Raw genomic sequence first — 24055 nt, forward strand, 5'->3', positions numbered from 1 at the left:
ATCTATAAGAGGGAGCTGAAACTTCGAGTTGCCAAGACAGCCAAAAAAAAAAACTTGAGAAGTATGGGTTTCTTTTTTTTTTTTTTCCATCCATCATACTTACCTAGGTGGATGCAGCATCAGTCCGATTCTGCAACTGTCCCCCGGCGCCTCTGCACTGAAAACGGAGCGATCAAACACAGGTGATCGCTCAGTTTTCACAGCTCCGTGAGCAGAGAGCTGTCAGTCATAGCTCTCTGCTCATCTCCCTCTACACTCATTGGAGCACTGAGCTGCGGAGGGGGCAGAGCAGGCAGTCTCAGCCTCTCAGGTGTCAGTCCAGGCACCAGGCGGATCCAGACTGCCGTGATGACGTGGTGCCTGGACTGATATCCGGGACGTCAGCAGTCCACACTTTGCTGAAAACGGGTCACACGAATTGCACTCTTGTGATCCATAGCAGAATCCCAGCCAAACAAGCTTTAGCTGGACTTCTCCTTTAAGGATTTACAGAAAATCTGTAAAGAGTGGACCAAAATCCCTCCTTGGATGTGTGCAAACCTGGTAACCAATTACAAGAAACATCTTACCTCTGTGCTTGCCAACAAGGGTTTCTCCAACAAGTACCAAGTCAAGCTTTGCTTGGAGATCAAATACTTATTTTACTCAAATTCATTGCAACTTAAATTTATAGAATTTGTTTTCTGTGCTTTTTCAGGATTTTTGGTTTATATTCTGTCTCTATTATTTTAAAAAACACCAGTTATAAAAATTGTAGACCCTCCATTTCTTTGTAAGTGGACAAACTTACAAAATCTGCAGGGGATCAAATAATCATTTTCCCACTGTGTGTGCGCGAGATAGATGGATAGAGATATTTTATTAGGTAATAATATATATATATATATATATACATACACACACACACACATATATATATATATATATATATATATATATACACACACATATATACACACACACACTATATATTATAAGATTCACTTAAGCCAGCCATGGTCGGTTTGAATCTCGACATTTGAACCATGCATGGGCAGGCTGAATGTACCCAAGTTGATCGATCAACTTGGGTACAACCAGCCTGCTGAATTTTACATGCGATTATTGATTGCGGCTGTTTTAGCCACAAGCAATAATCACTGTGTTCCCCCACCAGGAGAACACAATGGCTCCAAGGAATGGATTCCCCTGTCTACGCCTGTGTTGATGGGGGAAATTGAGCAATTTTCTTTCCTGCACAGAAAATCACTACTTACTTACTCACCCACTAACACTGAGCGTTCTTTTTACTGTATGTGGGGAGGGAAGAGAGACACAAAAAACAGCATAAAGAGTGAGAACCTGAGATCTAGCCAGAAAAGAGAGGGGGAAATCCCCAGCCTGCCATGTCTACAAAAGGGGATTGAAAATTCTGAAAAACATCAATGTGGCCATTGCAGATGGACATAATAAGTATGTGGAATTACTTTGGTGTATTCTGTAGCCTGATTGATTACAAAGCATCAAGCACCTGCTTTTTGGCTACTGGATCAGATGTGAGCCTCTATGGAGTGTAGGAGTAGGAGTTGCCGGGTTCTATATTGCCACAAGTGCTTTTGACCACCCTTATTCAGGGGGTCATTCCATTCTGGTAAGTCTGCAGTTACATCTGGTGATGTGGAGGCGACACAGGGATTGAAGATTTCAAATTAACAGTTTTTCCCTTTATTTGTGGTGGATTGCTAGGAGGCCTTTTCACTATTTTGTCACTGGACATTTAATGTTTCTGCAATTCACATTTCTAAATGAATATATTTTTAAATGTCACTGGTATATGTTTTGGATTAGTGCAACACTTATTTATATTGGTTTGCATACAAATATATCCTGGAGTTTAGCTAAAATCCCAGAGAATTTGACTTAATGGTCTTGAAAAAGGAGACCCTACCAAACTGCAGATGCATCTGTATCAAGATTCTATAAACTCACATGATTTCTTGGATAAACAGCCCCGTTAATTAAAGGAAACAAATATAGTGTGGTGCAAAGAAAACCTCTGAAGCTTGTAAACATTGCTTTCTTTGCAGCATTCTTTGGAAATCTGCCCGAGCTCTGCATTTCAGCGCTGATTATTTTAGGTTTTAACCACTTTGGGACAACAATATAATTTTTAAACACACACACATGGTAAAAATTAGTTTTTTTGACTAGAAAACGATTTAACCGATTCCTGCCCGGCCTATTGTACAATGATGGCTGGGCGGGACTGCTCTTGTTTTGGGAGGACGTCATATGATAACTGGCTTCCCTGCTAGAGGAAATTTACACCGATCATCAGTGCAGCACACCAGTGCCCATCAGTGAAGAAAAATTATCTGCAAAATTTTCTAACAGAAATGAAAAAAAAAAATTTAAAAAAAAAAGTTTGTTTTCAAAATGTTGTCTTTTTTCCATTTGTTTAGCAAAAAATTAAAAATCCAGTGGTGATTAAAGCAGCCGTAAACCATGGCTGATAGAAAAGTAAAAAACGTAAGGCATTTGCATAATGTGATAGTAGTACGCATCGTCGGTGAGGTCACAGGCTGAATCCAGGGTGAATATCTCCTAAATGGTGCACGTTTAGGAGATATTCATTTTACCTACAGGTAAGCCTCATTATACCTGTAGTTAAAAATGACCAAGCGGGATTTACTACCGCTTTAAATATAAAAAACGCTTTAAAAGAAAGCTTGGTCTCAAAATAATTATAAAAATTGTGTTTGGGTAGTGTTGCATGACCGCGCAATTGTCATTCAAAAAGTGTGACAGCACTGAAAGTTGAAAATTGGCCTGAGCTGGAAGGGGATGAAAGTGTCATGACATATTTGATTGCCCAGCGTTTTAGTGTGTGGAAAAAACAAAACAAAAAACGTATTGTATGACTCAGTAATGTTTGTCAAACCGTGTTTTTTTTTCTCCTCAATACTCAATTTTTTAAATCAATATTAATTTCCCCTAAATAAATTTTTATACAATATAGTTCCCCACAGTTTTGGTAAAATATAAACTATGCATGGATAAATAGATACCAAACATGTAATGAATTCTCAGTCCCATTCTACAGCCACTCAGATCACTTGTACATGAAAGCTGATTACTGTCTGAAAGGAGGAACCAAGCTGACAGCGGCTGCGGCAAGTGTGAGTCTGCATTACCAGTTAAAACTGATGATGTATATATACACACACTTTGGACAGTACCAGTTAAATGCTTAAACCACTAACCATAATACAAAATGTACATGTATTTTGTTTACTAAATACAAAGCAGTATGAATAGTAAGAGACACCTTTTTGGCTCAAGCCTTGCTGCAACAAGCCTTGCTCCATCCCAGTTTTCGTCTTTACCACTGTGATAGGTGATTGTTATATCAACATGATTGAAGAGGTAAAAGGTGTCTTTCCTGTTAAACTCGGTCTGAAATGACACAAATACACAGAGCGGTAAATCAACATAATTATCCTGTAGCAGAACAGGTTTTACAATCGCTATTGTTGCAAAATTAAAGGGGAATTCTAGAATCTAGTATGTTTTCACCCAATATCAGAAGTGCTAAGCTAAGTATGCTAATAATAATAATACTACTGTCAATAAATAAGGTTGTCATTCGTTTAACAATTACACACAAGAACACCCTGATACATTTGACACATTAATAACCACTTTGTTTACAAGTAAAAAATCAGTATTTGTTTCTAAAAAATTACGTAGACACTCCAAACACACACATACATATATATATACACACACACACACACACACACACACACACATATATACATTATCTCACACACGATTTTTTTTTATTTTATTTTTTTTAGCAGAGACCCTAGAGAATATAATGGCAATCATTGGAATTTTTATGTCACACAGTATTTGCACACTGATTTTTCAAAACACAGTTTTTGGGGAAAAATACACTTTAATGAATTTGAATGCAAAAAAAAAATAATATTTATAACCCATTTTTTTGGCAAAATATAAAATTATGATATTACGCCGAGTAAATAGCCTGCAACATGTCACGCTTTAAAATTGCGCATGCTCATGGAATGGCGACTTACTACGATACTTAAACATCTCCATAGGCAATGCTTTAAAAAGGTTTACAGGTTACCTGTTTATATGTTTAGAGGAGGTTTAGCACGGTGTACGACTTATGTATGCATTCGCTTCTGCACGTGAGCACATAAAAATAGGGGCACTTTAAAAGTATTTTTTTTCTTTTATTCATTTTTTTTTTTTTTTTTTCACTGTTTCCTTCAATTTTTTTTTTTAATCACTTTTATTCCTATTACAAGGAATGTAAACATCCCTTGTAATAGAACTAAGGGATGACTCTTTATACGACTTTATATTTGGGGTATACAACCCCAAATCTCTCCTCTCCCTTAGAAAGATCAAAAAACAAAAAAAAAAAAAAAAAAAACTCTTATGCTTTAAAAATAAATAAGAAGTGGGGAAAGACGATCTGAGCTCTAATCACCACTGTGACCAGCCATTAAGAATGGTAAGCCCGAGAAACACCAGCAAGCGGCTTGGGGGGGGGTTTGACTCCTCCCACTGCTTCTAAAAGCAATCAAGCCACTCGGATCCCTTTTATGAGAAAGAGAATCGCCAGCAGGGTTATGGCTGACCGCTTTAGCCATAACCCCAAAAAACAACAACTTCAAAAAGGCACAACGTATATATATTAACTCCATGTGCAGCTTTTGCCTTCCCTAATCTAAGGCCTGCTGTACAGTGGCCTGACGAGACTGATGCCAATTCATACTTGCATTGGTCGTTTTAAAACTATAGTGCCTTGCGAAAGTATTCGGCCCCCTTGAACTTTTCAACCTTTTGCCACATTTCAGGCTTCAAACAAAGATATAAAATTTTAATTTTTTGTGAAGAATCACCAACAAGTGGGTCACAATTGTGAAGTGGAACGAAATCTATTGGATAATTTAAACTTTTTTAGCAAATAAAAAACTGAAAAGTGGTGCGTGCAAAATGATTTGGCCCCTTTACTTTCAGTGCAGCAAACTCACTCCAGAAGTTCAGCGAGGATCTCTGAATGATCCAATGTTGTCCTAAATGACTGATGGTGATGAATAGAATCCACCTGTGTGTAATCAAGTCTCTGTATAAATGCACCTGTTCTGTTGAAAGCGCAGAGAGCATCATGAAGACCAAGGAACACACCAGGCAGGTCCGTAATACTGTTGTGGAGAAGTTTAACCACTTGAGATCCGCGCTATAGCCAAATGACGGCTACAGCGCGGATCTCCTTTTCCGGGACGACGTCAATAGACGTAGTCCCGTGCACTCGCCTGATCACGACCCCTTATCACGTGATCAGCTGTCAGCCAATGACAGCTGATCATGTGATATAACGGAGCCGGTAATCGGCTATTATTCCTCCTCGCGCTGTCAGCGCGAGGAGAAAAAAAAAAGCCGATCACCGGCGGCCGTGATCGGGACATCAGTCCCGATCATGGCCAGCCCTGCTAGTGCCCACCTGCCCCCTGCCAGTGCCCACCTGCCCCCTGCCAGTGCCACATTAAAAAAAGTAAGTGCCCCCCGTCAGTGCCACCCAGCAGTGCTCATAGTGCCACCCAGCAGTGCCCACAGTGCCACTCAGCATTGCCCACAGTGCCACCCAGCAGTGCCCACAGTGCCACCCAGCAGTGCCCACAATCTGCCTCAACAAAGGTGCTGCACCTCAGTGCCACATATCCGTGTCCATCAGTGTCATCTACCAGTGCCCAGCAGTGCCATCCATCAGAGCCACCTATCAGTTCCACCTATCAGTGCCCATCAGTCCCATCTATCAGTGGTACCTATCAGTGCCCATCCGTGCCACCCATCCGTGCCACCCATCCATGCCACCTTATCTGTGCCCATCTTTGCCCATCAGTGCCGCCTTATCTGTGCCCATCGGTGCCGCCTTATCTGTGCCCATCAGTGCCCACCAATGCAGCCCATCAGTGCCCACCAATGCAGCCCATCAGTGCCCACCAATGCAGCCCATCAGTGCCCACCAGTGCAGCCTATCAGTGCTGCCTCATCAGCGCACTTCAATGAAGGAGAAAAATGACCCGTTTGCAAAATTTTATAACAAACTATTAAACATGATTTTTTTTGCATCTTTTTTTGTTTGTTTAGCAAAAAATAAAACTCCGAGCTGTAATTAAATACCACCAAAAGAAAGCTCTATTTGTGGGAAAAAAATGATAAAAATTTAATTTGGGTACAGTGTTGTATGCCCGCGCAATTGTCATTCAAAGTGCATCAGCGCTGAAAGCTGAAAATTGGTCTGGGACTGAGGGGGGTTTAAGTGCCCAGTAAGCAAGTGGTTAAAGCCGGATTTGAATACAAAAAGATTTCCCAAGCTTTAAACATCCCAAGGAGCACTGTGCAAGCGATCATTTTGAAATGGAAGGAGTATCAGACCACTGCAAATCTACCAAGACCTGGTCGTCCCTCTAAACTTTCAGCTCAGACAAGGAGAAGACTGATCAGAGATGCAGCCAAGAGGCCCATGATCACTCTGGATGAACTGCAGAGAACTACAGCTGAGGTGGGAGAGTCTGTCCATAGGACAACAATCAGTCGTACACTGCACAAATCTGGTCTTTATGGAAGAGTGGCAAGAAGAAAGCCATTTCTCAAAGATATCCATAAAAAGTCTTGTCTAAAGTTTGCCACAAGCCACCTGGGAGACACACCAAACATGTGGAAGAAGGTGCTCTGGTCAGATGAAACCAAAATTGAACTTTTTGCCCACAATGCAAAACGATATGTTTGGCGTAAAAGCAACACAGCTCATCACCCTCAACACACCATCCCCACTGTCAAACGTGGTGGTGATTGCAGCATCATGGTTTGGGCCTGCTTTTCTTCAGCAGGGACAGGGAAGATGGTTAAAATTGAGGGGAAGATGGATGCAGCCAAATACAGGACCATTCTGGATGAAAACCTGTTGGAGTCTGCAAAAGACCTGAAACTGGGACAGGGATTTATCTTCCAACAAGACAATGATCCCAAACATACAGCAAAATCTACAAAGGAATGGTTCACAAATAATCGTATCCAGGTGTTAGAATGGCCAAATCAAAGTCCAGACCTGAATCCAATCGAGAATCTGTGAAAAGAGCTGAAAACTTCTGTTCACAAACGCTCTCCATCCAACCTCACTGAGCTCGAGCTGTTTTGTAAGGAAGAATGTGCAAGAATTTCAGTCTCTCGATGTGCAAAACTGATAGAGACATACCCCAAGCGACTTGCAGCTGTAATCGCAGCAAAAGGTGGCTCTACAAAGTATTAACGCAAGGGGGCTGAATAATTTTGCACGCCCCACTTTTCATTTTTTTATTAGTTAAAAAAGTTTCAAAAATCCAATAGATTTCGTTCCACTTCACAATTGTGTCCCACTTGTTGGTGATTCTTCACAAAAAATAAAAATGTTATATCTTTATGTTTGAAGCCTGAAATGTGGCAAAAGGTTGAAAAGTTCAAGGGGGCCGAATACTTTCGCAAGGCACTGTACATTCAATTACTTTTTTATCAACACTTAACAGTATGATTTATGTATATGCCAAAAGTTTAGACAGTATACAGGAGTTCAGTGCGAGTTTTAAAACTGAAGTCAGCAGATTTGCAACACATGGTTCCTTCTTTCTTCTCACGTCATCATACTAATGCAATCATTAAACTCAACCTTTTCATTCCATACTTTATCTTAGACCCTGTGACATCATCACCGGGTCTTTATACTTCTCTATGCAATGCAGGCAGATCATGGCTGATGGGAGGGAGAGGATCCAGAAAACAGGAAGCTGTGGTAACAATGACATGTGATGCTGACACTCCATGACTGAAAAAAGTGAAATCCAATTAATCAAAAGGGAAGGGCCAAGGACAAAGTTGGGTAGGAAAGAGCTAGATGATGCTGGATGCTACTTGACATGCTGAAGGTAAAACTGGAGTTAGGCCTTAATATAATGTAAATCTCATCAATGTGTGTTAAAGTAATACTACGAAGGGGGGGGAAAAAAAAAAAGCAGAAATTGGGTACTTTTTTGGATCAGAAAGGATTTTTCTATTGCAAGATGTGTAAGGCCTGCAGGTTGACCAGGAATAATGTGAGAAAAGTGGAAAAGTTCATGTCATTCAGTACAGGCAAAGAGTATAAGATTGATAAGTTTATTACATGCAAATCCACCCATGTAACCTATTTAATTGTCTGCCCCTGTGGGTTACAGTACGTGGGTCGTACTAAAAGAAATCTGTGCATGCGTATTAATGAACATCTCACCAACATAAAAAATGGGTTTCTAAAACATAGCCTCCCCAACTTTTTCAGAATTCAACACAATAGGGACCCCAGCTTGGCCAAATTTTTTGGTATAGATAGAATAGATGCTGATTGGAGGGGCTTACTCTTACTCCGGCAGGTATCAATGTTGATATTGATCTGAATTTTTTGTCCAATTATTGATATTGACATTGTGAAAGGTTAATTCATTTCAGTCTCATTCTGACATTAAAAAAATAAATAAAAAATAAATAAATTCTGATTTAATTTTATATATCTAATTTGGCCATGAGTAGGTAGTATTTTCATCATAACTGCCATCTACTCTCCCTTTTCACCACAAGATGGCTGTATATAATATTCAATTTCTTTTGTTAAAAGCAGTTTTGTTTTTGGCCACAAGATGGCAACCTAGATATCCCAATTTAATAATTGTGATATTATGTGGTTTGCCTTTTGGCCACATGACAGCAGTCCACACTGATAGTATTTTTATGTGATCAATACAATTAAAGAGGAAGTAAACCCTGATGAGTTTACTTCCTCTTTGATTCCCTGCAAAGGTAAAGCATAATGGCCTACTATGCATCGCATAGTAGTCTATTATGTGTCACTTAGAGAAAAAAAGGAGAACTGCGCTAACCTCAAATGCCCAAAGTGAATGGGGTATGTGTATGTGCCAAACCCACGATGTGAGTCTCAGTGTCTTATTGTCTCTAAGACCACCTCAAAAATATAATGCATACTATTATATGTACAAATAAGTGAAATTAAATACAAAAATGGGACACAAATACGTGTCAATAATGTGAATTACCCAAACGCAATACAGATTGTGTAGATCTCTGTGCATAAACCCCTAAAGTAAAAAATTATTTTGTTTCCAGTTTTTTACATAAAATAAATTATCAAAAAAATATATATTCTGAGACACTCTATATAATGTCCATATAATTATATACCAAAATATTATAAAATGTCCATATGGTAAATAACACCGGTGAAGAAAAACTTCATGTAAAAGCTGGATTAGAAGTGCACAAATTAGAAATCTTCTCCAGAAATATAATGTGCTTTTCCCATCACCGAATAAATGAATTGGCTCCTTACCAGATCCAAGCGACCCCCCGTTACAGAGGGTCACCACAGGCAAAAACAATCAAAGGATATCCGAGTAACGGTTCCCCCTCAGGCGATCCCGAATCCTTCACGCAATAGGGCTATGGCTGTTGCTCCAAATGTCACTCCCAACTCAACGTGGTATCACATAGGGAAAAACATAGGCAGCTAGCAAGCCTTTGGGGCTTGCAACCTAAACCCAGTCGGGGCCTTTAAATTCCAAATATGTATCAAGTGCCTCTTGTTCAGAACTCCTCTCCCTGGGACACGGCACGGCTAATGGAAATCACCTGAACACCTTTCTCCAGCAATGGGAAATATTCAGCCAGCTCACCGGAGCACAAATGTAGACCCCAAAGGCAGTCACGGGAAACCTCTTCTGTAATGTCGTGCGTGCAGGAAATCAGTGACCTCTCTTCCTGTGTGTGCAGTAATTGCGTTTGGGTAATTCACATTATTGACACGTATTTGTGTCCCATTTTTGTATTTAATTTCACTTATTTGTACATATAATAGTATGCATTATATTTTTGAGGTGGTCTTAGAGACAATAAGACACTGAGACTCACATCGTGGGTTTGGCACATACACATACCCCATTCACTTTGGGCATTTGAGGTTAGCGCAGTTCTCCTTTTTTTCTCTTTTCGTTTAGTGTATTTTTGGTGTACATTTGAATTGCAGCTTCCGACCAATATCATTCCTATTCCGTAGCGCAGTTTCTTCCTCTTTGCTTTTTTCTATTATGTGTCACTTACCTGACACAGGAGCCAGCAAAGTCAACGCTGTCCCCTGTAGTCCGGAGCCTCCATCTTCTCGGTGGGTCTCGCTGCTCCGCCGCTGTAATTCGATGAAGCTGCAATGACGTCACTCCCGCGCATGCGCACGGAAGCCGCCACTCGCGGCATATCGCCGTTGACAGCGGCGCGCTCAGTGCGCCATAGACAGTGGTGCCTGTCTTTCAGCAAATATCTCCTAAACCGTGTAGGTTTAGGAGATATTTCTTGGACCTATGGGTAAGCCTTAATCTAGGCTTACCTGTAGGTCAAAGTGGTTTTTAAGGGTTTACAACCACTTTAAATGATATTAAATCTAAGTGGCCAATACTATAAAATTATACTAGCTCCTTATAGTTTACATCCATCCAGCTAACCCCAATTAGAATTTTCTTTTCAACGCCTGTGGTGGGAGTCACTACTTTCTGGTGAGTAGACTGTGTGACCAGTGATGGTGGTGGAAATTTTACCCCTCTGATGATCGCTGTTTAAGAGGATTTTATCCAGAAGTTTTCCAGAATATTGAACACTTGTTGCACTTTTTTGCACATTTTTCACCAAACACTTGTTTTTGTTTGGACTTTTTCGCCAATGTTTAATATCAGTTTCATTGGCTGTGTACCAATTAATTGACCAATTTGTACTTTCACTGTTATTGGTAATATATTCATTTGTGTATCAAGTAATTGAACATTTTTGCACTCTTATTTTTTAGTAGAGCGTGGTTTTAATTTTTTAATTATCATTCATGTTATATTTACAGTATCTGCTCTGTGTAATGGTTTTGCACAAAGCAGTCCCATTCCTCCTTCTTGTCAGGTCTGAGCTCCCCCCCCCCTGCTGGGTGCCCGCATAGCAATGAGAGCGAGAAGCACTTTTTTATTAGTGCAACGCAGTATAGCAATCTACCGCTTCACACTCAGCAACAGCCAATGTCACTGTCAAAGTTGGTTTATTGAATACTTAATGTGATCGGCATTGCTGTCATTCCACCACACACCGGCTGCTGCGTTGTAACACAGCAGCGGATGTGAATGTCATCTTAAAACATTCTGTTAGCACTTGCCGGCATCAAACTTACATTGATCACACAGGCATCCTTCACTCTGCCATCTGAAGTGATTGCACACCCAACAGGGAACCCTGGACTGCAGTATTTCTGACCATCCTCCACTTCATAACACCAGGTAACCGGCATATTATCAATGATCCTAGAAATATGTAAAGCATTCAGATTAGCCATAACATGCCAAATACACAAAAACATAGAAGGGCAAGATTGCACTTGTTTCAAAGCATGGCTTTGCACACGCTTTGTTAAAGCTCTCTGAAAGCCAGTGAAAGCCCCATCACTAAATAAAATGGTTAGCTTACAGTCCTGTTTACACCTTGCTTTTGCTTGGTGCTTTGGTGGAGTGTCGATGAGCCTTTGGTGAGGCTTCAAGCAAGCTTTGCATAGACTACTATGGAGGCTTTGAAGACACTTTAAAGCAACACTAAAGCTACATGGGGTATCATTTTTGAAGCAAAGCAAAAGCAAGGTGTAAACAGGACTAAACATTTTATTTAGTGACAGGAGCTTTGACTGGCGTTCAGAGATCTTTAACCACTTACCGCATGACGGCATTAGCGCGGACCTAGATTTCCGGGACTACGTCTATTGACGTCGTCCCGGTTACGAGCGGCCTGCGCGCCCCCTGAGGGGCGCGCGCGGCGCGCTCTGTGATCGGCGAGTCTATGAGACTCGCCTGATCACCGATCCGTGCAAGGGGTCGATCCCGACCCCTTATCACGTGATCAGCTGTCAGCCAATGACAGCTGATCATGTGATAGAACGGAGCCGGTAATCGGCTATTATTCCTCCTCGCGCTGACAGCGCGAGGAGAAAAAAAAAAAGCCGATCACCGGCGGCCGTGATCGGGACATCAGTCCCGATCACGGCCAGCAATGCAAGGCACCACATGCCACCTGCCAGTGCCCACCTGCCTCCCGCAGTGCCATCCTGAAGGATAAATAAAAGTAAGTGCCCCCCGTCTGTGCCCATAGTGCCCACAGTGCCACCCACAGTGCCACCCACAGTGCCACCCCACAGTGCCACCCAATCTGCCTCAAAGGTGCTGCACCCCAGTGCCGCCCATCAGTGCCCAGCAGTGCCGCCCATCAGTGCCCAGCAGTGCCGCCCATCAGTGCCCAGCAGTGCCACCTATCAGAGCCACCTATCAGTGCCACCTATCAGTGCCCATCAGTCCCATCTATCTGTGGTACCTATCAGTGCCCATCCGTGCCACCCATCCGTGCCACTTATCCGTGCCACCCATCCGTGCCGCCTTATCTGTGCCCATCGGTGCCGCCTTATCTGTGCCTATTAGTGCCGCCTTAACTATGCCTATCAGTGCCCACCAGTGCAGCCTATCAGTGCCCACCAATGCAGCCTATCAGTGCCCACCAATGCAGCCCATCAGTGCCCACCAATGCAGCCTATCAGTGCCGCCTTATCAGCGCACTTCAATGAAGGAGAAAAATGACCCGTTTGCAAAATTTTATAACAAACTATTAAAACATGATTTATTTATTTTTATTTTTTTGCATCTTTTTTTGTTTGTTTAGCAAAAAATAAAACTCCGAGCTGTAACTAAATACCACCAAAAGAAAGCTCTATTTGTGGGAAAAAAATGATAAAAATTTCATTTGGGTACAGTGTTGTATGGCCGCGCAATTGTCATTCAAAGTGTATCAGCGCTGAAAGCTGAAAATTGGTCTGGGCAGGAGGGGGGTTTAAGTGCCCAGTAAGCAAGTGGTTAAAGCCTGTCCGAAGCCTTGTTTTGAGAGTAAACTAGCCGTTCATGTGTGTTGAAACCAAAGCAAGTGTAAATCAGCCCTAATATTGCCTGTGCAATTACTTGAAACATCTATAAATTCTGCCAAAATAATGATTATTGCAGTCATTAGATGTGGTGGCTGTATTCGTTTTCTTTTTTTAGGCTTTTTTTTTCTTTATTTTTACTCAATAATCCTGCCAGAATTACACTTCCTGTCCCAGAGTGACAACACTCATTCACTGTACTGTATCTATGGAGGAGCAGCATGGTCACCTTAAGATAGGAGTACAAAACACCTCAGCCCCATCATAACTTGGGTGTTTTGTAGTCCACAGAGGTCACAAGAAAAAAATGGTATTAGTAACAGTGCAGAACAAACAGAAAGCACATAAGCCGTCAGCTCATATTGTTTCTGGCAGGATCAATACTTTGCATTTTATGAACAGATAAATATACCAATGGAAATGTTTTGCTATAACAGAACCAACGCAAAGAAGAGAAGTTCATAGTTTGGGTTTAGGCCTGGTTCACATCTAAGCGAGCACGGCACCTATTCATTTGAATGGCTTGTCATGCCTGCGTTTACTGCAACAAAAAAAAAGTGCATGCAGCATTTTAAAAACAGTGGCCAGGAAATAGCATGGTGCTTTTACACCATACGATTTCCCTGCGATTCCTCCACCTGCAAATGCGTTGCATTTTTAGAAACATTAGTGTGCCATTAAGAAAGAATAGCAGCCTTGCAGAATTTTAAGCAGCCGCATGTTCTGGTTGCAGGTATCCCTGTGATTCGCAGCTGGAACAGTTAGAAAAATGTAACGGGCAGCAGGAAAGTTTGTTGCAGACACAAATTTTTCTTTGATCCAGCTGCACTGTACAGTGCTCTGCGAGAAATCAAAGTCATTTCCAAAGCCTGCTGCAGCTAAAACTTACCAGACTTTAAATGAATATCCCTCCTGGCGTGGGGAGCTTGCCAGGGGAATGTAAATTTACAACGGGAGGTCATGAAATGGTTAATGAATACTGACCTACATTCATTCGTGTCTTATATTTGTATGCAGATTAACTGGCATATCAATTGTGGTCCACAGAATCCTGACCCCATTTTGTCTTAAGAGCTATTTGGATCTTAGGACCCAAGTGATTGTAAAGGATCGTTTTTTTTTTTAAATAACAAACATGAAATACTTACTTCCACTGTGCAGCTTGTTTTGCACAGAGTGGCCCCGAACATCCTCTTCTGGGGTCCCCCGGCAGCTCCTCCCTGCATCAGATAACCCCTAAGAGAAGCGCTCTCCTGAGGGGGTTACCTTGCGGGTGCGCTCCTAAGTCCTGCATTTGCATCCATAGACACGAATGCCGGACTCAGCCCTACCGCCCAGCGCCTGCATCATTGGATTTGCTTGACAGAAGCAGGAGCCAATGGCTGCACTGCTATCAATCTATCCAATCAAGAGCAGGGACCCCGCGGCGAGAGAGAGACAGTGCATCCCCACCGCAGAGATGAAGGGGTTCAGGTAAGTAAAATGGGGGGGGGGGGGGGAAGGCCAGTGACTGCCAGGTGTTTTTTCACCTTAATGCATAGGATGCATTAAGGTGAAAAAAACACAAGGATTTACAACCCCTTTAATGTGCATTGTGTTAAAGGGTAACTCCACTTTCATGGAAACTAAATATTGCATATAAAAAAAATAAAAAATAAATAAAAAGGGAAGGAGCATTACAATTGCTATACAAGCCATATTGTAATTTAATGTCATTAAAAATTGCCTTTTCTTTTGAATCTGCAGCGGCTACAAGTTTCTGTAAAATTCAATGGCAACCTGGAGGCATTGTTAGTGGACAGAAAGTCCCCAGAAATGTAATGTTCTGGTTGTGTGATTGGCTCACTGATTTTCCCAAGAAGTGCACTAAAGATAAGTCGAACTTTAGATCTGCCTTGCAGTAGGAATTTTCGTTTTGGTGAGATACGCCCCAAGATTTTAACTACTCCCCACCCAACCATCCTGCTGGGTGGGAGTTTCCTCCTCCAGAGTGGATGTCAAATGGAATCCTCTCAGAAGGTGCCACGCAGCTGCGCAATTTGTCACGGGCTGTCTATCGGACACAGCCAACAACTGATTACTATACTGGCCTCCTGCCAGTGACATGCGATCTCTGTGACCAATCAAAGAAGATCACATGACCGTTGTAAACAATGGATGGCTTCCTATCGTGTCATTCATTGTACACAAATTGTGTTGCTAGCTGTGATTGGTCATGGTACACAGACAAGGCCAATCACAGCCATCTGTACAATGTGATTAGCTTTGCCCAATCACAGCTAATCACAACTAGACACTGAAATAATCAGTTTCATTCAGTAAAAATGGTTGCTTATACCAAGAAAATTCATTGGTATAAGCGATCATAATGTGTAAAAAAATAAAAATAAATATCCTGATCATTTCCCCCAGAGAAGTACAGTGTTACACTGTAAGTAACACTGTATTTCTGTGGTCACAGTGTCTGAAAAAAAATAAATAAAAAAAATAAAAATTAAAAAATTATAGATTAAGATAGATATTTTTTTTTTTAACATGCTGTCACCAGTGTCCCTGATCACCGCCACACCAGTTAAATGATAACGCTGTGCTCTACTGCACTGGTGACAGTATACTAAAAATGATGGCTTTCGTCTTCATTTCTTTATTTTCCAAAAACTTCAAAAAAAACTTGGCTCTTATTAAATACCTTGGACTGTCTACTTTCCAAAATGGGGTCATTTGGGGAACATTAGTACGGTTCTGGCGTTTTTGGCCCTCAAAAAATAAGAGATCGATTTTCAGATATATACCTTAGGTTTTTAAACTCTATAAATACAGACTGAATAATATACACTGATTTGGGTTATTTTCACCAAGGAAATGTAGCAGAATATATTTTGACCTAAAATTTAAGTAATAACATTTTGCAAAAAATAACAGAAAATAAGAAAAACATGTTTGTTTTTACAAATTTTGGTCTTTTCTTTTGCTTATTTATCAAAAAATAAAAAATAAACAGTGGTGATTAAATAGGATCAAAGGAAAGCTCTATTTGTGTGAGAAAAAAAATTATAAACATTTCTTATGGGTTTAGTGTTGCGTGATTGTGCAATGGTCATTCAAAGTGAGACAGCGCTGAAAGCTGAAAATTGGCCTGGGCAGGAAGGGGGTAAAAGTGTCTGGTACTGAAGTGGTTAAATACTTCTCAAAGGATGCAGACCCTGCAAGCTTTTTTTAATCAAAACCAGTGAACCAGCTGATAATAAATCAGTCACTCCCATTCAAAATCAGTATCCAAAAGGGCATAGTGAAACAAACAGCTATTTCTACAGAGCAACAAAAGGTAGGAATCTCCTACAAAATGTGTTAAAATCCAAGTAATGTATATAGATACCCAGAGGAGATTGTACTTTTCTCAACAAAAGCAGAGTTCTTCTTTAAAGGGATTTTAAAGGGAATTATTTTTTTAAAAATAACAAACATGTTATACTTACCTCCACTGTGTAGTTCGTTTTGCACAGAGTGGCCCCGAACCTGCTCTTCTGGGGTCCCTCAGCGTCTGTCTCGGCTTCCCCCCGCAAGTACTTCTCACGTTCATGCGAGCTCCCTCGCATGGCGAGAAGTGCTTGCGGGCGCGCTCCCGTGATACAGCCGGCGGCTATAGCCACTCACTGTATCACTCGGTCCCTCCCCCCGGTGCGCCGTGTCATTGGATGTGATTGACAGCAGTGTGAGCCAATGGCTGCGCTGCTTTCAAACCATCCACTCTAGACAATCAACGGCTAGGGTGATCAGCGAAGAGGATGTCGGGGGCAAGCGCGGGACTTTCGAGGGATCAGGCAAGTAAAACGGGGGGGGACAGGGAGGGGGTGGGGGGCTGGGGGGGACGGCACTGTCAGATGTTTTTTCACCTTAATACATAGAATGCATTAAGGTGAAAAAATGTTCACCTATACAACCCCTTTAAGGCAGCCTGTTCATTTGAATGGACTGCCGATAAACTTAAAATCAGAGCCGCCCCTAATCATCATTACAGACTTAAAATCAGATCTGTGCAACGCACCACAACGCACAATAGTGCACAAGCATGCATGCTGCAACATAGTGTAACATTAAAGGCCAATTAAACCTAAAATATAACACAGAAAGAGAAAAAAAAAAGCCTTCCTAAACTGAAAGGCAAACATTGACATTTATAGGAGTTTAAACAAAGAAAGCAGTATGAATGGATGACGAATCCTTCTACTTACCAGTGATGCTGATAGTTAAGCTGGATACCCTTTTTAATGAAGTCAAGCTCGGCAGTTTTAGTGCTTGGGCCATATTCATTTTTACAAACCAGCGCACAGCTTTCATTCTTGTTAAAGTGAAACTGGGGACAAAAAGGAAGTCAGAAACAATAAGACTAAAAGCATTTTAGCACATAGACTTAAAATATTTCACTTATACAGTATGTATTTCATTGGCCAGTTTTAAGTTGCATAATAAACTGAACTGGACATAGGTTTAACTTTCACATAATAAAACAAACAGACTGCATTCAGCTGAAAAGCAGATAAATCTAGTATATCATTTGTGAAGAATCTGAACAGTATTGCAAGGTAGAAATATAAATAAATACTTTATATGGCGATGAAGCAATTCTTTCTCCAAAAAGGACTTGTCCAAGGTTTTCAGAAGGATGTTTCTCATGTTCATCCTTGCAAAAGTCAAAACTATGTAAAAGAAAAAAAAAAAAAGGAGTAAGTAAGAGAGAGAAAAAAAAACAAACAAACACACACACACACACACACACACACACACACTCTTGGTTTATCCCTTTAAAATATCTAGTTATCTGGGGCGATCCCAACTTCCTATTTAAGCTGACAACACAATGCCTTAGCCACGCTGAAATCCCAATCAGTGTTAACAGCCATGTCTGATGTATTACTGAGCTCTGCCGCTCTCCACACACAATGATGAACTTCCTTACCAACAAAACACTACTGCTGCCTTGCCTGCCAATAAAAGAGATAAAAAGGGAAGGGACTCTTGACATCCTCAGCTACCAGAAGTGGGTAATGCGGAGTATCCTTCAATCTTTCTGTTAATCTACTTACTGGCTGAGAGAGGCACTGGTGATGTAACCGGGGCCTCACAGTGAATCCAGGGAAGACTACACCCACCAGTACTTCCCCCTCAGATGATGTCACAAAAAGGGTATGCAAAGAATAAAAAGCCTGCAATTATCTATAAGTATGCGTTTGTAAACTGACAATATTAAACATCTCTAAAGATGCCCTTTTGTTGTAAATTTTATGAAAAAGGTGAAAGTGGTTCTAAAGTCCAGACATTTTTACCTTATTGCATTCCCTGCATTAAAAGTAAAGAATGTCCCACTACTTGTTCCCCCCTCCTTCCTAAACACTTCCATAAGACCACTCTCGATCCAGTGCTGTTCCACCTGCAGCAGCACTGCTCTCTCTTCCCCTCCTCACAGGACACGCAGGCAGCAGTGAGAGCCATTGGCTCCTGCAGCAGTCAGTCAAATCCTGCATGATAGGAGTCGGGGGGGGGGGGGGGGGCATGGCCAAGCTGCAATGTGTGAGTCTATGGATGCACACTGCCCGGCTTAAGTGTGTGCCTGTACAAGTGTCCAAGAAGGAGGAGAATGGAGGAGGGATTAGGGAGGAAAGTGCTGATGGACCTCAAAAGAGGAAGAAAAGGTCCACTCTGTGCAATACCATTGCAGAAAGCAGGTACGGTGCCTTGAAAAAGTATTTATCCGCCTTGAAATTTTCCACATTTTGTTATGTTACAACCAAAAACATGAATGTATTTTAATGGGATTTTATGTGATTGACCAACACAAAAAGTTGCACATAATTGTGAAGAGGAAGGAAGATAAATGGTTTTAAAAATGTTGGCATGCAAAGTGTGGCGTGCATTTGTATTCAGCCCCCTTTACTCTAAAAACCCCTACGTAAAATCTATTGGAACCAATTGCCTTCAGAAGTCACCTAATTAGTACATAGAGTCCACCTGTGTGCCATTTAATCCCAGTATAAATACAGCTGTTCTGTGAAGCCCTCAGAGGTTTGTAGCGAACCTAAGTTAACAAACAGCATCATGAAAGCCAAAGCACACACCAGACAGGTCAGGGATAAAGTTTAAAGCGGTTGTATACCCCCTTTTTTTTTACCTACAGTTAAGCCTATAATAAGGCTTACCTGTAGGTAAAACAAATATCTCCTAAACCTACACAGTTTAGGAGATATTCACCCAGGATGCAGCAACTGACGTCAGCAGTGCATGCACAGCGAAGATCTGGTGTATCGTGCCGGAATGGAGGACTCCTGCGAGCATGTGGCACGTGTCATCGCGGCTCCAGTCAATCACAGTGCCGGATCCGCGAATCCGGAAGAAACGCCAAGGAGAAAATGTAAGCTCCCTCTGCGTTGAATGGGATGTGATGCAGGGGCTTTGTTCCAAGGCATTTCATAATGAGCTAGTATGCCGTATGCTGTGCTCATTATGCCTTTGCCTTACAAGTTTTTTTGGGGGGTTTTTTGCAGGTATACAACTGCTTTAAAGCAGGATTAGGTTATAAAAAAAAAAAAAAAAAAAAATATATCCCAAGCTTTGAACATCTCACGGAGCATGTTCGATCCATAATCCGAAAATGGAAAGAGCATGGCACAACTGCAAACCTACCAAGACATGGCCGTCCACCTAAACTGACCGGCCAAGCAAGGAGAGCATTAATTAGAGAAGCAGTTACCATGGTAACTCTGGAGGAGCTGCAGAGATCCACAGCTCAGGTGGGAGAATCTGTCCACAGAACAACTATTAGTCGTGCTCTCCACAAATCTGGCCTTTTTGGAGGAGTGGCAAGAAGAAAGCCATAAGAAGTCCTGTTTGCAGTCTACGGGAAGCCATGTGGGGGACACAGCAAACATGTGGAAGAAGGTGCTGTAGTCAGATGAGACCAAAATTTAACCATTTGGCCAAAAAAGCAAAACACTATGTATGGCGGAAAATGAACACTGCACATCACCCTGAACACACCATTAGAGGTTGACCAGTATATCTGCCGATATATATGGCCATTTTCGAGAAATTGGCATAGGCCGATTATTATCCAGATTAAGCTGATATTGAACGCTGGCCGTACCTCTGCCAGAGTGTGGAGAAGGAAGGGAGGAGGAACGTTCTCCACACTGTTGGCAGAGCAGCGCCATGGTGTGTGAAACTGTATGGAGAGAGAGAAAGGAGCTGTCAAAATTGAGGTTGGATGTCAGGAGTGGGTGGGACTCAGCTATCCAACACCAGCCAATGGAATAGTATCTGGGCGGGCCGCTACGTGTATGTGGCTGCTGGGTCCCGCCCACCTCCGACATCATGCTGAAATTGTCAGCTCCTCTCTCCATACAGTTTCACACACCACAACGCTGCAGAGAGCATTCAGTTTCACACAGTTACACTATCAGCTGTGAAACCTGCCATTGCTATACAGTGCCACCTGCCAATGCCAACCAGTGACACCTGCCAGTTCAAATTAGTGCCATCCAGTGCCACCTACCAATGCCAACCCGTGCCACCTGCCAGCGCCAATTTGTGCCACCTGCCAATCAGTGCCAACATGCAGCACGCTTCCTCCAGTATAAGCAAGATGTTGGAAAGTTTTCTTGCGGAATCCTCCACCTGGACAAGTATTTTCTCTTCAGGAGGCAAGGGAGCAGGGGTCAGTCGGTGGTATGCCGCGCCGCTACCGCCGTCACCACTATAGTACGGTGGTTTTCTCCAGCAGCTCTCTTCCACCCCAGCCCTCCCCTGCATGCTGATCTGGTCGGAGCCCTGCATGCACGGAAAAGAAGTCTTTTTATGACAAGTGGGGGGGGGGGGGGGCGCGGTGGGAGGTCTGAGGGGGGCAGGGCTTAGCTCGGCATTGACGTGCCCCAGACATTCACAAAACGCAGGGCTGTGTAAAGTGCACCTTTTGCAGGTGCATTCAGCTAACGGAGGGACAAAGAGCAGACGGGGGCATGTGAGCATTGGTCAACACAGGCATTCCCAGGGCACATTTACTTTACTTTAATAGCAGCAGCAGTTGCTGGACTATTTGCTCAGCAGTTGGTGCATTTTTGGTAGTGCCTCCGCATTTGTGCTTGGCACTATGGGCAGAAGGGGAGGTACAAGTACCCCAAAAAACAAGGGCTCAAATGTTTGCCCTCTGCCTCTAAGGACCCTCCCTCTGCAACACCATCCCCCCTGAAGGGCTAGGAAGGCTGGTGTCAGAAACCATAAATCAGACCGAGACAGAAGTACAATTAAATCACACTCGTTTATTAAATAAAAATAAACAGGTAAATAGAGTAAGCGTAGTCAAAGCATAGCCAGAGTCCAGTAACCGGATCGAGTAGTCAGCCAGGTCAGAGTTCAATAACCAGATCGGGTAATCAGCCAGGCCAGAAGTCAAGGATCCAAGTGGAGGAACTGCAAGCAGGATAAGGAGCCAGAAGGGATGTCAGCAAGCCAGTCTTTAAACAGGTAAGCAGGAGATGGTTTCTTGTGATGTGACCAAGGCGAAGGCAGAGATGAAGTGAGCTGGACAGCTTTAAGTAAGCAGGACAGACGATCAGGATCAGGAACAGCTGGGTAACTGTGGAGAGAGATGACAGCTGGCAATTAGCCGACAGCTGAGCAGCCAGCCCAGAGGTTCCCTTCTACCACCAGGACCCCCAAACAGAGGAACAATGGGAGGGGGAAGAGGAACCCCCCCTCAGGGGACCATAAAGAGGCTGATGACTCCTCTTCCGAGGGATCAAGTGGGGAAGGATCTTCAGCTTCACAAGCTGAGAAATTGCTGATGCAATCTCTTACTGAATTGGTCCGCTCCACATTTAAAAAAAGTTTGAGTTCACTAAAGTCTCCTCAGGCTTGCATGCCTTTCCTGTCCATTCATTGCTGGAAAAGCTTATGTATTCTGAGTGGGATCACCCACATAAACTTTTTTAGGACGGGAAAAAATGCTTAACGCATTATCCTATGGACGGAAAAAAGAGTTGGCGTATACCAGCAATTGACGCTGCTATAGCCTCTGTAAATAAAAATTTGACTTGTCTGATTGACAATGCTCAAATGCTTAGGAATCCATCTGATGAAAAATTGGATGTCCTGTTAAAAAAACATTTTTTCTTTGGCAGGTTCAGTAGCTCAACCTGCAGTGGCGGTAATTGGGGTATGTCAATCCCTGACAGAACATTTGAGACAGGTGCTCAAGGTTTTCCCTGAACAGCAGGCCCAGAATTTAGTCAAGCTGCCAAGGGGTTTTTTTTTTGCAATTGACATAATCAGAGATTCTATGCTGTAAACCTCTGCTTTACGCTTGGGTTGGGGTATATCCATAGAATCTTATGGTTGAAAAGTGTTCAGCCGAAGCGCTGGTTTTCCTTTCCGCTGTGAAAGGCTGTGTCATGAAAAGGTCCACCCGTTGGTGGCACTGTTGATCTCTTGGATTGCAGTACCAGTGTCCACCAGCGGGTGTCTTCTAACACCCAGGGCCTGTAATAAGAGGACCTACCTCCTGGTGGCACTATTGGATCCCTGGACTGTAGTACCAGCGCCCACCAGCGGGTGTACTCCGGCAGTGTGGAGCAGACAGCACCTGCTGCAATCAGCTGTTACGTGAGGGGAATCAGTAGTCTTATAAATACCCGGCAAGCCCTAACATGCTTGACTCGGTATCACTCTCTCCATGTGACCTGAACCTTGTATCTACCTGACCTGTTCCTTCCTGATTCTGAGCCCATCCTGGACCTGTCCCTATTGTCTCCTGCTACCTAGATCCCTGCTCTGCAGCCCATCCATCCATCCTTACCCTTCTACTGATTCCCCGGTGTATGACCTCGGCCTGGCTTTCGTTGACGTCTCTGGTAGTTCCTATATATATATATATATATATATATATATATATATATATATATATATATATATATATATATATATATATATATATATATATATATATATATATATATATATATATAAATAACTTGTTGTGGTTGGTAGTGCACTGTTTGTTTTCACTTTCCTTTTATTTATAATAAACACATTGTTATTTCACTCACATGCGTTTTGGGTTTCCTCTGTGCAGTCCATACAGTCTGGTCTAATCACTCACTGACAGGCTGTTTGGGGATGGGGAAAGGTACCGTATATACTCGAGTATAGGCCGACCCGAATATAAGCCGAGGCCCCCAATTTACCCCCAAAAAAACTGGCAAACTTACTGACTCGTGTATAAGCTGAGGGTGAGACATGCCTGTCCATCCCTGTGTGTGTGTCCGTCCATCCCTGTGTGTCCGTCCATCCCTGTGTGTCCGTCCATCCATCCCTGTGTGTGTGTGTGTCCATCCATCCATCCATCCCTGTGTGTATGTGTCTCCATCCATCCATCCATCCATCCATCCCTGTGTGTGTGTGTCTCCATCCATCCATCCATCCCTGTGTGTGTGTGTCTCCATCCGTGTGTGTGTGTGTGTGTGTGTGTGTGTGTGTGTGTGTGTGTGTGTGTGTGTGTGTGTGTGTGTCCAGCCTACCTGTGTCCCGAGCCTTTGTCCCGAGCCTCCGTCCCGTGCCTTGCCTCCTTGCCTCCGTCCCGTGCCGTGCCTTGCCGCCGTGCCTTGCCTCCGTCCCGTCCCGTCCCGTGCCGTGCCGTGCCGTGCCTTGCCTTGCCTCCGTCCCGTGCCCTCTTCGTCGGCGCCTCGGCGGCCATTGTAAAATTCAAAAGCTGCGCCGCCGCCTTCGCCTGTGATAGGCGGAACACTGAATTTCCCAGCAGCCTGTGTTCCGCCTATCACGGACATCGTATCATCCTCGTCCGTAGTACGAGGATGATACGATGTCCGTGATAGGCGGAACACAGGCTGCTGGGAAATTCAGTGTTCCGCCTATCACAGGCGAAGGCGGAGCCGGAGGCGCGGCTTTTGAATTATAGAATGGCCGCTGTCT

At 42.9% G+C, this 24055-nt stretch overlaps 1 protein-coding gene across 1 annotated transcript in view; it reads right to left on the minus strand.

Annotated features, from left to right (window-relative positions):
- The window catches only part of LOC143991804 (transmembrane 9 superfamily member 2-like), a 106961-nt gene that overhangs the window by 64783 nt on the left and 18123 nt on the right, over positions 1–24055 (minus strand). Inside the window, exons 3-6 of the mRNA XM_077490412.1 lie at positions 17682–17775; positions 17311–17432; positions 11297–11426; positions 3308–3435 (exon numbers count right to left, since the gene is read on the minus strand). Of these exons, the coding sequence (XP_077346538.1) occupies positions 3308–3435; positions 11297–11426; positions 17311–17432; positions 17682–17775 (474 nt within the window). The remainder of the gene's footprint in view (positions 1–3307; positions 3436–11296; positions 11427–17310; positions 17433–17681; positions 17776–24055) is intronic.

Source organism: Lithobates pipiens, unplaced genomic scaffold (assembly GCF_037356315.1).
Source record: "Lithobates pipiens isolate NorthernLeopardFrog02 unplaced genomic scaffold, aLitPip1_a1.2 Scaffold_1, whole genome shotgun sequence".
Lineage (NCBI taxonomy): Eukaryota > Metazoa > Chordata > Amphibia > Anura > Ranidae > Lithobates > Lithobates pipiens.